Consider the following 13,760-nt stretch of genomic DNA (forward strand, 5'->3'; position numbering starts at 1 on the left):
ATGTCCACGCTTTGAGGACAGATTTCCTTTATCGTCTTTGCAAACCGTGTGTCTCTTAAAACGAGAAGAGACATACACAAAGTTTGAAGGACGTGCTTTAAAGTGGATTCTGTGCACATCATGACTAAACCATGTTCTTAAAACGAGGCTGATATCTGATGACCTTCAGTCTCCTACAGGAGCATTCATGGTCAGTCCTCCGGTGATGGTTATGACATCATGGTTGATAATCAAATCCACTGTGGAGAAAATGTAAGTGGATTTATACTTCCAGAACAACACATTATTTACAAAAGCTTGAGGCGCTTTGCTGTGAAATTAAGATTTGATGCAACCAGCTGCCTTCAGGTTGATGATCATGCATCCAGCAGATGTTTGTTTTTCTGGACTGAGTTGGTTTATTCATCAAATAGCAACAAAAAATAGCTAGTTTATTTGAATTCCAGGTAGTAAAGCAGGGGACCAGCTTACCAATGTTCGGTAGGGAAGTGGTCTCTGCAGTGGTTAGCCTGAACGCCCTGATGAATGCCTTTAGGCTGAAATACGTCCTCTTCAGAGAGCACTCCAAACAGTCGAATGTGGACTGTGGTTAGAGCGGGGTGAACACAGCACAATCAGTTTGGAAATAATCACACAAGAACACAGCTGTGCCCATTTTGTAAGTCTGCATGTTTCCTTCCTGGCTGGTAACACGCAGTGTTCACCTCTCCCACTCAGTTTGGCTCATTAGTTTCCTCTTACTCACCCACTCACAGAGTCTCTCAACGTCTCTGCTCTGTGTGCTCTCAGGTCTGCTCTCACACTCCTCGACACTGCAGAGAGCCACGGTGTCGGATAATCGAGTGTGTGTTTAGTCTTCTTCTTAATGAACGAGCTGTGTAACACTGACAGGAGAGAGTCCTTCTAACTTTACGTTCTGGTCCTGAATGCTCTGGATTTGTTTGGACCAGAGAAGGTAGGCGCTTTTAAGGCGACCTCCCCCACACGGTCGTTTTGGACGCCCCTCTGTTTGCCAGATATGAGAGCAGTTATCAGGTCAAACCAACAGCGATGGAAGCGGGCAAGAGAAGTGGTTCAGATAGAAGTGATTGTACCCGACGTAAAAAGCCTCTGCATGTTTCTAATAAGCTCCACGAGCAGAAACGTGCTCAAACTAGGATCAATGTTGGAGATGATTTTAAAAAATGGAGAGAGGTTAGAACGCAGAAAGGTTTACAGACCCATGCAGAGCTGGATAAACACTGAAGCTTCAGTGTCCACCACATGGTGACCTGTGTGAGCATCCACTCTAGAGAGGGGGGGGGGGGAGACAGCTCTCTACAATGTTTAGAATTTAGACTGCAGTACCCATTTTAAACACTAGGGGTCATAGTTACATATTGTTCCTTTAAGAGGATGGAACCAAATGTTTGATTTGTCTTGAGTTAAGAGATTTTTATTTAACACAGCCACTTACAAACGTATCCATGTGCCTTTAAAATATACATGTTGGTGCAGATGATGACCTCTCTCTCTCTCTCTCTCTCTCTCTCTCTCTCCCTCTCTCTCTCTCTCTGTCTCTGCAGAGTTTTGAAGCCCGCCCTGACCCCGGCTGCAGTGTCAGCCACATGGTGCGTTCAGGAGGAGGGGTGTGGATGGCCTTCTGCAGTGGCTCCTCCATCCACCTGTTTCACACAGAGACCCTGGAGCCTCTGCAGGAAGTCAACATCTCCACCCGCACCGCCCTTCTGACCCCAGGTAAGGACCACCAGAATATTAATTAACAACAGAACAAGATGATTTAGCAGAGTGCTGCTTTCTGTCCTTCACTGTCACCGACTGTGGAGAGATTGATCGCTGTGCTCTCTCAGACTGAACTGATTTCTTTTTCTGTACAAAGCTACATTAGGCTTCAACTAAAAATCTGCATTTTATCGTTGCTAGGTAAAGCCTAGATTTTTCATTTCTCTAAATAATTTCAATGCCGCCATTTTGCCTTTTATGGATTGCTGGAGAGAAACCTAAGAGGTGAATGTAGAGAAAGGATGACGTGCAGCAAACTGAAGCTGTGTTGTTGGTGGAAGAACGCAGCCTTAGAAATCTGCCAGATACAGAAGACGCCTCCTTACCGTAATCAGCCATGAAGTCAAACAAACAGAACCTTTTCACCAGGAGTGATTCCAGAGTCTTTAAGGGCTGTGGGCAAAAATTCACCTGGGGTCCCAACAACCAGCGATGATCACCGTTCTGTTGTAATCTGTAAACATTTAGTTTGTTATTTCCAATGTTTACAGCTTGTTCACATTCTTTCAGCTGTCCAGCTGAGCTAACAAGTTGACTGCCGCTCTCCCTCCTCCGACCCCCAGCAGTGCTCGACTCGGTCAGCGGCTCCGCCCGCTAAGTTAACTAATGTTCAATGTCAAAGAGCAAAACTTAAAAGCTAGCAGAAGTGATGTCATTCAAGTGTCTCTCCCTCACAGATAAGGCTAGACAACCAACAGCCGGTCATTTATTTCATATTTTATCGTCATTATCTGCTCTATTTAAACCTCATGTACTTCTGCTTATTCATACTGATTTTCAGTGAGTGCCTCTTTAGGGAGGCTTCCTACTGTCATTGCAAACTTTGCACATTTTGAGCCCCTGCTTTGGTTTGAGGTATGTCAGCCCTCAGGAGCCCCTAACTGGCCTGGGGCCCCTTAGGGTTGCCTCCCTTGCCTATTGACAAGCTGTGTCTCTGCATGTCACACTATTGGTGCTGCTGGTGAATGATGAAATGAAAACGCTGGAAAACAAAAAATAAAAAAGATTTCTCTCACTGCCAAAAAAAAAAACATGCAGGTTTAATCTCTTCTCATGTTTCAGGTCAGGTTTGTGTCTCCAGCTTGTTGATCTGTCAGGGTCTGCTGTGGGTGGGGACGAGTCAGGGAGTCATCCTCACCTTCCCTGTGCCCACCCTGGAGGGGATCCCAAAGATCACAGGTCAGTGCTGTGAGCAGAAGCTGCTGAATGCAACTGAAGCTTTGATGTTTGTTCATTAATAATGTTGATATAAAATCCCCTTGTAAAATAATCATCACATCATCAGACACTTCATACGGACCCTCTCACCCCTCAGGTAAAGGGATGACGTCTCTGAACGCTCACTGCGGTCCGGTCGACTTCCTGGTGTCGACGACCAGCACTCTGGCCTCTGACCTCCTCAGACGGGACTCCATGCTGAGCAGCAGCGAGGAGTCGGCTCCAGGAGACGGACGGGGAGGAGGAGGAGACGAAGCAAGGCAGAGGATGGAGCACAGCAGCTCCCCTCAGGACCCTGAATCCCCTCCACCGGGGGAGGAGAAGCCAAAGCGTCTCCTGCTGCAGTACCGCCTCTACTCCACCTGCCAGCTGCCCGGGAAGCTGCTGACAGCGCTGCCCGAGCAGGGGAGCTCCAGGTCCTCGCAGGACGCCCTGGAGCACAGCCCGGAGGACGGCTCCATCTACGAGGTGAGCGAGGACCCCGACGTGTGGGTGAGGGGGAGGCCGGTGGAGTGGGGGAAGGAGGCGGAGACCAAGAGGAGTAAGGTCACGTCGACAGCCATCTTCTCTGGTGGCAGAGGTCACAGACGGATCGGACAAAAGGCCTCGCCTGAAGCATGCTCGAATGCTGCTGAGAACACTCTGCTGGTGTGGCAGCTCCCTCTGACGCTCAGCCAATGACGCACGAGCACGTTGGAACAGTAAGTCACTGTGGTTAAAGACTCAGCTGTTGTTCTTCTGCGGCCATTGTTTCAGCTACATTCAACATGTGAGCCAAAGCCGAAGGAGCTACAGACACCTCGACTTTCATATTGAGTTAAACACCAGAAAAAAAACCTGGACCTGTTCGAGGTTTGTGACGGTTTAACAAAGTGACCTCAGCAAGGTGACATAAAAGCTGAATGTAATTTGTGAATTCAGAAGCTACCTCCAGTTTATTTGGGAAAACTTGGAAGACTGAAAAATCTTCAATGTTTAGTCCAGATCGGATCCAACGCAACTGTATCGACATCACGCATGTAGCAGGTGGAAGATGTAGTTTATATGTGAGCCTCTTCTTTTTGTGCATGTCAATAATAATATTAAACATTTAATCTGCGAGAAAGAGAGAAGTCAAACTCCCTCTGGGTTTGTTGTTTTAAGCTCTGTGTTAACAGCTCCCAGACCGAGGGATAAGCTGCTTCTTTGTGCGGCTTTAAGAAGCTCAAACATTTCTTTTTTTCTTCCTGTTAACCCCTCCCCCTCCACCCGTTATCCCTGTCACCACATTGGAGAAGAGAGATGGCCCCGCCCACTCAGGGATGCCGTGTTTAGGAGCATTATGAGGGAGTGGGTCATTAGAGTACAACTAAAGGAAAACCAAGCTGAAGAAAAGATTGTGTCTGCCCAAAAGGACAAACAGATAAGGCGCAGGTAGCCTAGTGTTTAGTGCACGTGCATTATGTACGGAGGCTGTAGTCCTCTAGGCAGGCGGCCCAGGTTTGAATCCGGCCCGTGGCTCCTTTCCTGCATGTCATTCCTCACACTTCCTCCCTGATGTCCGACTCTGTCTGCTGTCCTGCCTCACTAATGGAGGCATAAAAAGCCCAAAAATAAACCTTAAAAAAAAAACAGATATCGACCACATCAACTTGAAATTGAGGCAGAATCTTGAGGCAGCGGTTTGTCTGCCGCTCACTTGCTGGTGAAACAGGTGAGGCGCGGGGGTAGCGTGTAGACAGGAGGAGCTGAGGGACAAAGGAGGCGTGTCCAAAGAGAGCGAAAAATCTGCTCTAAAAGTCGCATAGTAAGCCTTGAAGGTCACTCTCATGTACTTCCACCCTGCACAGTATTTACTCTCACCACTTACACTGGTACTACTTCTTTCAGTTCTTCACTTTTCATGCAGATGGTACCTGCTATATGGAGGCAGGGGGTCTTAGCGGCACTGATTGAAACCGCCCTGTGAAGCCTGTGTTTGTGTCTTTGACATCTTCAGACACATGCAGGGATTTGATTTAATATGAGATTCTTTAGTAACATAAAAGTATCGTTTGTGTGCAAATAAGAATCTCTCAGTCCTTGCAAAGTGGTACTGCAGACTGCTGAAGGTTGGCTTCAGCAGAGCGTCCCAGTGGGACGGTTGTCTGGGTGATATCAGTGTTTTGAACCTCGTCGTTGAATATCGGCTCGGATCAACATGAATCTTTGCTGAATGATCCCAGAAAGTGTCAGGTGCTACCCGTTTAGCTGAGTGGAGTCGAGAACTATACTCTGCAGAGGCATTAGTACATTAAAGGGGTCATATTATGCTTTTTCTGGTTTTATATGCTCTTTAGTGTGTTTTCCAAGTGTCCTGTGCATGTTTAGGCACATCTATGTGCAAAACTTCAAAGTCTGCGGAAACGCGGCTTCTCCTATGTCCTCCTGTTAGCTGTAGCATTAGCTGCATGTCACGCTCGGTTCTAGCCCCCCTTGATAAAAATTTGTCAGTGTGACGTCTTGTCAGTGTGATATCACTGATCTAAGTCCATTGGCTCGTTGTGGCAAGCCCAGCAGCTCATGTTGCACGCACATTAACTTCTGTAGCACGCCCACGATATGCCGTAACCTGCGGTAGCACAGTAGTGCTAAGGTGCTGATTTTTTTGCTCTCCTCGGAGCCAAAGTGGCTGCATTCCCAATATGCTAAAAGGGGCGTGACATTTCCGAGAACCGTGCTGAGCGACTGACCAATTACGGCAGAGCCGACAGGCCGACCAATCAAATCAGACTTGGCACACTTGGGGACTCTGATCATAGAGAGAGAGTCAGAAGCGAGCCGGTACATGGAGCGGCAGTACATGAAAACAGACACTTTTTTCTAACTTTAGCTATTGTGAACATTCTTTAGTAGGTACAGAGATTAAATATATGAACCCAAAAAAATATTACCTCTTTAAGTACCAGAGTGAGGTACAAATAACTGTGTGCAACTGCCTGAAGACGACTTGTTTGGGCCAAAAGTCTCTGAGACCTCCCCTGTGACCAAAGAGTGTTGGTGAAAGAATAATTCTAGCAGCAAACTCTCCCTAACACCACTTAGTTTACATTTCAGTTTGTGTTCGGCATTTACATGGACTTTAGTATCCTTTTTTAAAATGTATCCCAGTTTGTGCATGTGAACATAACACGATTCTAGAAGCTGGGATAAGCTCTTATCCTGGTTCTGAGAAACCTGATTACCTGGAGAGCTCTGAAATAAATCTGAATACTGTGGTATGTACTGTATATGCATTACCTCGCCTGCATCAATAAGAAGCAATCATCAGAAACCAGGATACTAATATTGATCATGTTTGCAGCGAGATGAAGAACCAGGTTTCTCTGTCTATGTAAACACCAGATCCTGAATCTGATAAGACCAAGATAAAGCGAGGAGCAGGAGCAGAAACGTGCTCAAACTAGGATCAATGTTGGAGATGCTTCTGAAAAATGGAGAGAGGTTAGAACACAGAAAGGTTTATAGACCCATGCAGAGCTGGATAAACACTGAAGCTTCAGTGTTCACCACATGGTGACCTGCGTGAGCATGGCCCCTGAGAGGAGGGGGCGGGGGAGATCGGTCTCTTCAATGTTTTGATTTTATACTGCAGTACCCATTTTAAATACTAGGGGTCAGAGTTACATACTGCTCCTTTAAGGTTTACTACAAGACATAAAAATAAAGGTGACTGTAACTCATTTAATCCTCATTGCTCATACAGCTCTCCGGACAGTTTGTCCACACCCTGCATCACTTATATTGAGTTTTTTTGTTTAAATCTAAGGTAGTGAACGCTCATTACATTATTTTAATGTGTGTAAATGAATAAAATTGCGATAACACAGCACCTTAACATGATTTTTTTTATAATCTGTACTTGCCGTGACCTCTGCTCGGCGCTCAGAGCGTAACTGTAGTGAAACAACATTTCAGGACTTTTGTGATAAAAAAAAATACAATCAAGTCAATCACAAATATGTAACTTTTTTTAAAACTAATATAGATCATAAAAGTCATCACCTTAATATTATGGGCTGGCTTCATAGGTAAGAAGGTCAAAGAAACATCAACATATAATGTATGTACACGAATATGTTTGTACTATAAAATTTATTTATTTATATAAAATGATGAAATATTTGGATTTCAGATAAACCCATTACCATGTTTAAAATGAATGTTCATGATTTTGTCCGCATGTAAGTGACAGACTTTTACATTTGTGTACTCTGACTGCAGTTTGTGTCATCATTCTGTGAAATATCCTGAAAGAAAAAAAAAAAACATGTTCTCCCAGAAACACGATTCTTATTGTTGATGCGTCTACTAAGATAGAATCGGGTTAATTCTTCATTTTTTACGGGTTTATTTTTTTTCACCTTCTGGACAGAAATGTTGCAGCCTGGCTGGTACGAAGCCTCTGAAGGTCAACGGCAAAAAAAAAGGGTGAAACACAAAAACATTTCAAGTAACAGGAAATTATGTATGTCTGTTGTTAAAGATTTGGGTTTCGTCCAATCACAAACAAGTAGTGAAGTTGTAAACTTAACTTTTTTTAAATGTTTATGTGTCATGAAATATTTTTGCATTTAGTGAAATGTATTTGCTGTTGACCTTCAGGGCCACCATAGGTTTAAGCGGGTCTCTGTAATTAGTGGTACATTATACACTGGCACTTTGAAAAACAATGAAATAAAATGTGTTGAAAGTTTTACATTTACTGGCAGTGTTTGTGTTTCTGGGACTGTATCACTTGTTCTGTTTCATATTCTGTAAAATCCACTTCATCATGTTTCTCTAACTCTAATATGTGCCTCTAGTGTGTCTACAAACCCCCCAATGATAATTAATTATTAAACAATGTTTTGGTATGAACTTATGGGAATCATAGGAAGGCAGATAAAGCAGTAACCTGCTTTGTTGACTGTTTAAAGGTCACATATTATAGAAACATATAGAAAATCCTCTTCACCATGTTCCTCTAACACTAATATGTGTCCCTAATCTAAAAACCCCCCAATCATGAGAAAAGTCCATCCTCTCTGTCTTTTTCCTGCTCCACTTTTCAGAAGATGTGTGTTCAAACAGGCTGTTTGGAGATTTTCCCTTCATGACATCACAAAGGGCAGTAGCCCCTCCCCCAGGTGGGTGACACTCCCACAGCTAGGTGTTTGTTCTGCCCTCTGAGTCTGCCTTCTCTCTGTTAACAATAGGACATGGAGTGAGAACGACCGAGACACCCAAGCCCTTCCAGATAGGGGGCGTGGTCAGATACAGCTTATTTACATATTTAAAGGTACAGACACAGAAACAGCCTGTTCTGAGCAGGGCTGAAATAGAGGGGTTTATAGACATGATCAAATACAGGATCAGAGTGGATTTAGAACAAGAAACTTCACACACATGTTTTGAGGAGCTCTGAGACTTATTTACACTGAAGACGAGAATATGTGACCTTTAAATTATCAGTTGAAATAGTGTTAGCGTTTTAAAAAACAGGCAGTTACCTTTCCCTCACCTTAACAATACTGTCTCTGCCGTGCACAGAAACGACTGGAAAATCTGAACAAGAGAGATTACAGTGCAGTAGATTTATTCTGTATGAGTCTGTTTAACATATCAGAGTCATCATGGCAGCACTGTCAGTAATTTATTCAGGGCAAAGCCAAGCGAGAATCAACCTGTTGATACATTAATCATATGAACTCTCTGCAACCTCCGTCTGCACTAACGGAAAATAAATGTAACTGTTTGACTGATTCTGATGAACCAGGGACTCCCGTCTTCAAAATCTGTTCACTCACCATTATAAAAGTTATCTTACTGTATGTTTTATTTTACTTAACTTTCACCAAAATGTAGCCACGACCGGAGACAATGCTTCAAATCAAGATGTTGCAGAAAAGTGACGAGCCCTGAAACTTTGATACTCTACAGAAAATCTGCAGCATCAAAAATGAATGTTTTTGATCCAAAAATCCAAACACTGCCCGTCTGTAACTCAGAGTTTCTTTTGGATATTTTGATGTCTTGATAAAATTTCCCTTTGAGCTTTTGTAGACGATATAAAGAAACTGTAAAAAGTTCATCTTGAGTTCTTGTGTTGGCAAGAACCGACATAACCAAAATCAATAAACTATTACTCAAAACAAGATTTGAAGTGGAACCCCCTCCCCAAAGTAATCCGAGGATAATCAATAAGCCAAAGAAAACAAAAAAGACAGGAGAGCCCGACCACAATGAACCAAAAATGGTAAGGTGCTGAGCCAACACCTCCCCCTAAAACGGCTCAAGAAATAAACTGGAGATGGAAAATAGGACCAGTGGGGATTCCCAGCCCAAACTAAAATAACAAAACAAGCAATCTTAAAAGGCCTCCATGTCTCTCCGACCTGCTCCTCTGAATCCCCCTCCTCCTCGTGTACAGCAGGAGGAGCGAGAACCAGGTAGACAGAGACCAGGACTGGAGCTGAACGTTTGCAAAATATAGAATCCATAGAGTGTGAAGAAAAGATGTCATCATTCATTTATGTCATTTAAAAAAAGCTAAATGTTGTTGATTGTTAGATTTGTTGCAGATAGCTGATGATGATGAGTATGTTCAGGGTTCAGAGGTACTAAAGGACTCTCTGGGGCGTCGGCCGCTCTGTATTCAGGTTTTATTTTAAAGTCTGATTCCTGCAAAGATTAGCATCTCGATTAATATTCAAGTTGGTGTGAATTATGGATGGACTCATAAAACGACTTCTATTGTCGGTTGATTACTCAGCATTTTCTAACCCTTCGCTCTCCTCTCCATCGTTTGGTCAAAATATTCTCAGCTCTGGCTCCAACAAGCCCGAGATGGGTGACATCATGGAGGCGTTTCAGAGAGTTGATCACAGCTGATGTGTTTGTTCCTCATCCTCTGTGTTTGTGGAGGCCGACAATCCTCTGTGGCTCTGGATCAATAAGGATTTGATTCAAATCCTTCCTGTAATCGGTCCACATATAATCTATTCTTCTGAGAAAACACAACACAGAACAGGAGATAAAGACGCTTTAAAGGCTGATTCACCGCCAACAGCTGGCCTCTGAGAACGACAATGGGTTCTTACAGTCAGTTTATGCAGCAATGTTGGTGGAGAGAAAAGGTGTTTAGTTATTCAGATCAAATATTCAGTAAATGAGGGACAGTGGAGAGAGTCAGAAATCGGGGAGAGAGAGTTAGGGAAGGGACATTCTGGAAAGGAGCCACAGGTTGGACCCGGAGGACCACAGCCTCTGCACACAGGGAGCGCTCACTAACAGGCGCCCTCCTATGTCATTAATTAACTGAGATGTTGAAAGTGATCATTTATGTCTCAAACATGTTTAAAGGCTTTATATGTGATTTTTTTGATCCAGCAGATGTCGCCCTTGAGCACCAGCATGAAACCAAAACAACTTGCGCTGCATTGTTGTGTTAGCATGCTAATGCTAGTGATCTTTATTATGCTCGTATCTTCACACTGCATGTAAATTTACCTGAAATGAGCGTGATCTAGAAACACAGTTAAGCAGTGAGTACAATATGTTATTCTTCTTTTCTCTAGTTCCTCAATTAAACAACTTTTATATACGAAGGGAGGAGTCGGCCGGCCGTCTCGGCGATGTAAACAAACTGAAGATAGGACTCTGAAAACATCACAGACAGTGGGACTCGGGTGTTACACCCATTGTATGACTCACAGAGTTATTTTCAGAGGATATACTTGATTTCTATTATATTTAAGTGTGAAAAATCACATATAAAACCTTTAACACCAAAATCAGCCTGAACATAAATACTCTCACAGCAGCTTTAAGTGATTTTTATCCCCAAATCTTTCTTATATTTCATATAAACAATAAAGATGGTTTACACATGGTGCATGATTTTTCTTGACCTGCATGTTTTGGTTGTTTCTTTTAGTTGGATGTAACTCACACTTCAGTCTCTTAACGCTGATTTAAATCTAACTGATGAATAAAATCCAGGGATTTTTACATTTCTGTGTTTGTGTTATTTTTCCCTTCAGGGTAATCGGAGAGTTTCCGGTTTAAACTCCGAGTGAAGACGCGACACAATGAGGAGGACGTCTGCGTTAGTGACACTTCAATGTATGTTTAAAGTGACCAAGATGATTTCTGATTTATTCACTGTGTAAAATAAATCCTCCAAAAGAGGAAGTGTGAGTCACGTCTCTGCATGTGGGGACACTAACAAAGACAAATAAAACTCTTTTTTTTTAATATCATGGATCTGTCCGTTTCTTTAACCATCACACTGGAAGATTTCTAAATTCAATTAAACAATTTTTATACACGAGGGGAGGAGTCAGCCGGCTGTCCCGCCAATGTAAACAGTGAAGATAGGACTCTGAAAACTCTGAAAGCATCACAGACAGTGGGACTCGGGTGTTACACCCATTGTAGACAGTCATGACTCACAGAGTTATTTTCAGAGGATATACTTGATTTATATTATATTTAAGTGTGAAAAATCACATATAAAACCTTTAACAGTAGAAATGTTTTAATCTTACTTTTTACTACTTGTTTTTTGGCTAACAGAGTGACATTTGTTTCCAACACTTACCGTCTTTCTTTCTTTCTTACGCTTTCTAATGTAAACACCAGATCTTACAGTGTTGTGTTTTCCCCTCACTCGCAGATGTTGTGACGACTCGAGGATGAAACAGCAGCTGTACTTTTAGGGAAGACAAAGGCCCTGTTTTCGATGGCATGCACCATCAGAAGTGTTTACAGCTGCTCTTGAACACGAAGCAAACAGAGCTGCTTCAACCAAACCATGTGACAACCAGCAGTCCTGGACCTCCACGGCTGTAAATCAGTAAAGGTGCTCAGGTTTCAACTCATTTATTGAGCTCAGTTGTTTTGGGTGTTCGGCTCCTCTCATTGCCCGTCTTGCTGCAGTGTCCCTCATCTTCCCTCAGATCCTGCATCAGCTCTTGGTTTGCAGCTGTCTCTCTCCTTGTTCTCTCCTCTTCTCCTTACGCCGGCTCCTCCAGGCTGTTCCGATCATCCAGCTGATCCCCCCCCTTGCTCAGTTGTCGGCCCAGTTGGATCCTTCACTGTTTTTTCTTCTTTGTGCTGTTTCTGTTCTGTGAAGCAACAGACCGTAAGCTGTTCCCAGGACAAACTTCCCCTCAGGGACAATTAAGTTGAATGTGTCTCTCTTTGTCTTGGAAACCCTCGGCTGTCTTTGTGAGACAGATTAACTCAGCGGCTGATGTCTCTCAGTCTGCTCTCTGCCAGGGGCCCTGCTCGGATTCTCTACCTGGTCTATTATTTGTTGAACACATTTTTTCTAGTTTCTCGTTGATTAAGACTATGCACTCATCTATAGAGTACATAAAGGGGACTCACACTTTATCTAGAAAGATGTCCTTCTATTTGGGTGGGAATCAAAGGGAAACTCACAACAAGACACACAAAACATGACCATAGACTGCAGCAGGGGGTGCTGGAGGCTCATCAACAGCAGCTGCCATGCTGGAAATGCTGTCTCAACCTAACTGAGAGTTGGAGGTGAGGCTGGTTTTAAGCCTCCTGACAAACCGTTACAATTATGTCAGCTACTCGCCTAACTATGGCTAACACATATCGTTCTCAAATCAAAACTGAGCCGTTAAAAAAAAATAACCCCCCCGTAAAGTGTGTGCCAGTGATGACAATAACAAATCAGACTTATTTGGTTTTTTTTTAACCAGGCGACAAACATGTTAATATTATGCTGTAAAAACTGCTTTTTTGTCAGTCATGTGTATGTGACTTCGGGTGTTCCTGGAGCCAGCCTCTAGTGGACACTCAAGGAACTGCAGTATTTTGCATTTCCGCATTGGCTTCATATTTCAAGACCGGAGGTTGTCGCTTGTTCATGGTCCACAATAACGATGATATCACTTCCATCAGGCAGCCACGCTCATAAAGCATCCTCTGTTTTATTGTCTATCTGACTCCTAATGGGACCGTCATTTACTAAATGAGCATCACGCTGTGTTGAAGGAGAATTAGAACTAGAGAATGAGACCATAAACTCATTAGGAAAATGTTTACTGAGAGAAAAAATCAGTTGAGAAGTAAATCCATTTCCCATATCTGATTTTATACAATTTAATTCCTTTTTGAAAACCAGTGGAGTCGCCCCCTAATGGTCATAAGAAAGAATGCAGGTTGAAGGCAGTTCTGCATTAGCTCCGCTGACTTCTGTTTGATATTGTGGATATTTTTCCCCGTAATGGTGTATAAGGAAATGACACCCATATGAACCCGAATCTTCGGGTTCAAATGTTTACATTTCTATTTTTTACCTCTGCTCAAATAAATAAGACAAATTAAATAAATAATCTTTGAGTCTGTGAGCTTTGAAACTGTTGCTCCTCTCTGTGTGCTGCGAGACGAATCCAGACGATAACTATTTCAACACCTGCGGAGGAAACTCTGCACACGCTATGCTGCTGTAGGAGGAAGAGGGGGAGGAGGAAGAGGAGGAGGAGGAAGAGGAGGAGGGGGAAGAGGAGGAGGAGGAGGAGGAAGAGGAGGAGGAGGAGAAGGAGGAAGAGGAGGAGGAGGAGGAAGAAGAGGAGGAGGAGGAGGACGAGGAGGAAGAGGAGGAGGAGGAGGGGGAAGAGGAGGAGGAGGAGGAAGAAGAGGAGGAGGAGGAGAAGGAGGAAGAGGAAGAGGAGGAGGAAGAGGAGGAGGAGGAGGAGGAGAGAGGATGAGGAGGAGGAGGA

General features: G+C 43.5%; 1 protein-coding gene across 2 annotated transcripts in view; it reads left to right on the plus strand.

The window, feature by feature from the left end:
* The window catches only part of LOC109981493 (rho guanine nucleotide exchange factor 10-like protein), a 38,749-nt gene extending 31,032 nt beyond the window's left edge, over positions 1-7,717 (plus strand). For both annotated transcript variants that reach the window (XM_065961211.1, XM_020630305.3), the window contains exons 26-28: positions 1,566-1,737; positions 2,845-2,961; positions 3,098-7,717. In XM_065961211.1, the coding sequence (XP_065817283.1) occupies positions 1,566-1,737; positions 2,845-2,961; positions 3,098-3,681 (873 nt within the window). In that variant the 3' untranslated portion in view covers positions 3,682-7,717. The remainder of the gene's footprint in view (positions 1-1,565; positions 1,738-2,844; positions 2,962-3,097) is intronic.
* The last annotated feature ends 6,043 nt before the right edge of the window (positions 7,718-13,760 follow it).

This window comes from Labrus bergylta, chromosome 12 (assembly GCF_963930695.1).
Source record: "Labrus bergylta chromosome 12, fLabBer1.1, whole genome shotgun sequence".
Taxonomy (NCBI): domain Eukaryota; kingdom Metazoa; phylum Chordata; class Actinopteri; order Labriformes; family Labridae; genus Labrus; species Labrus bergylta.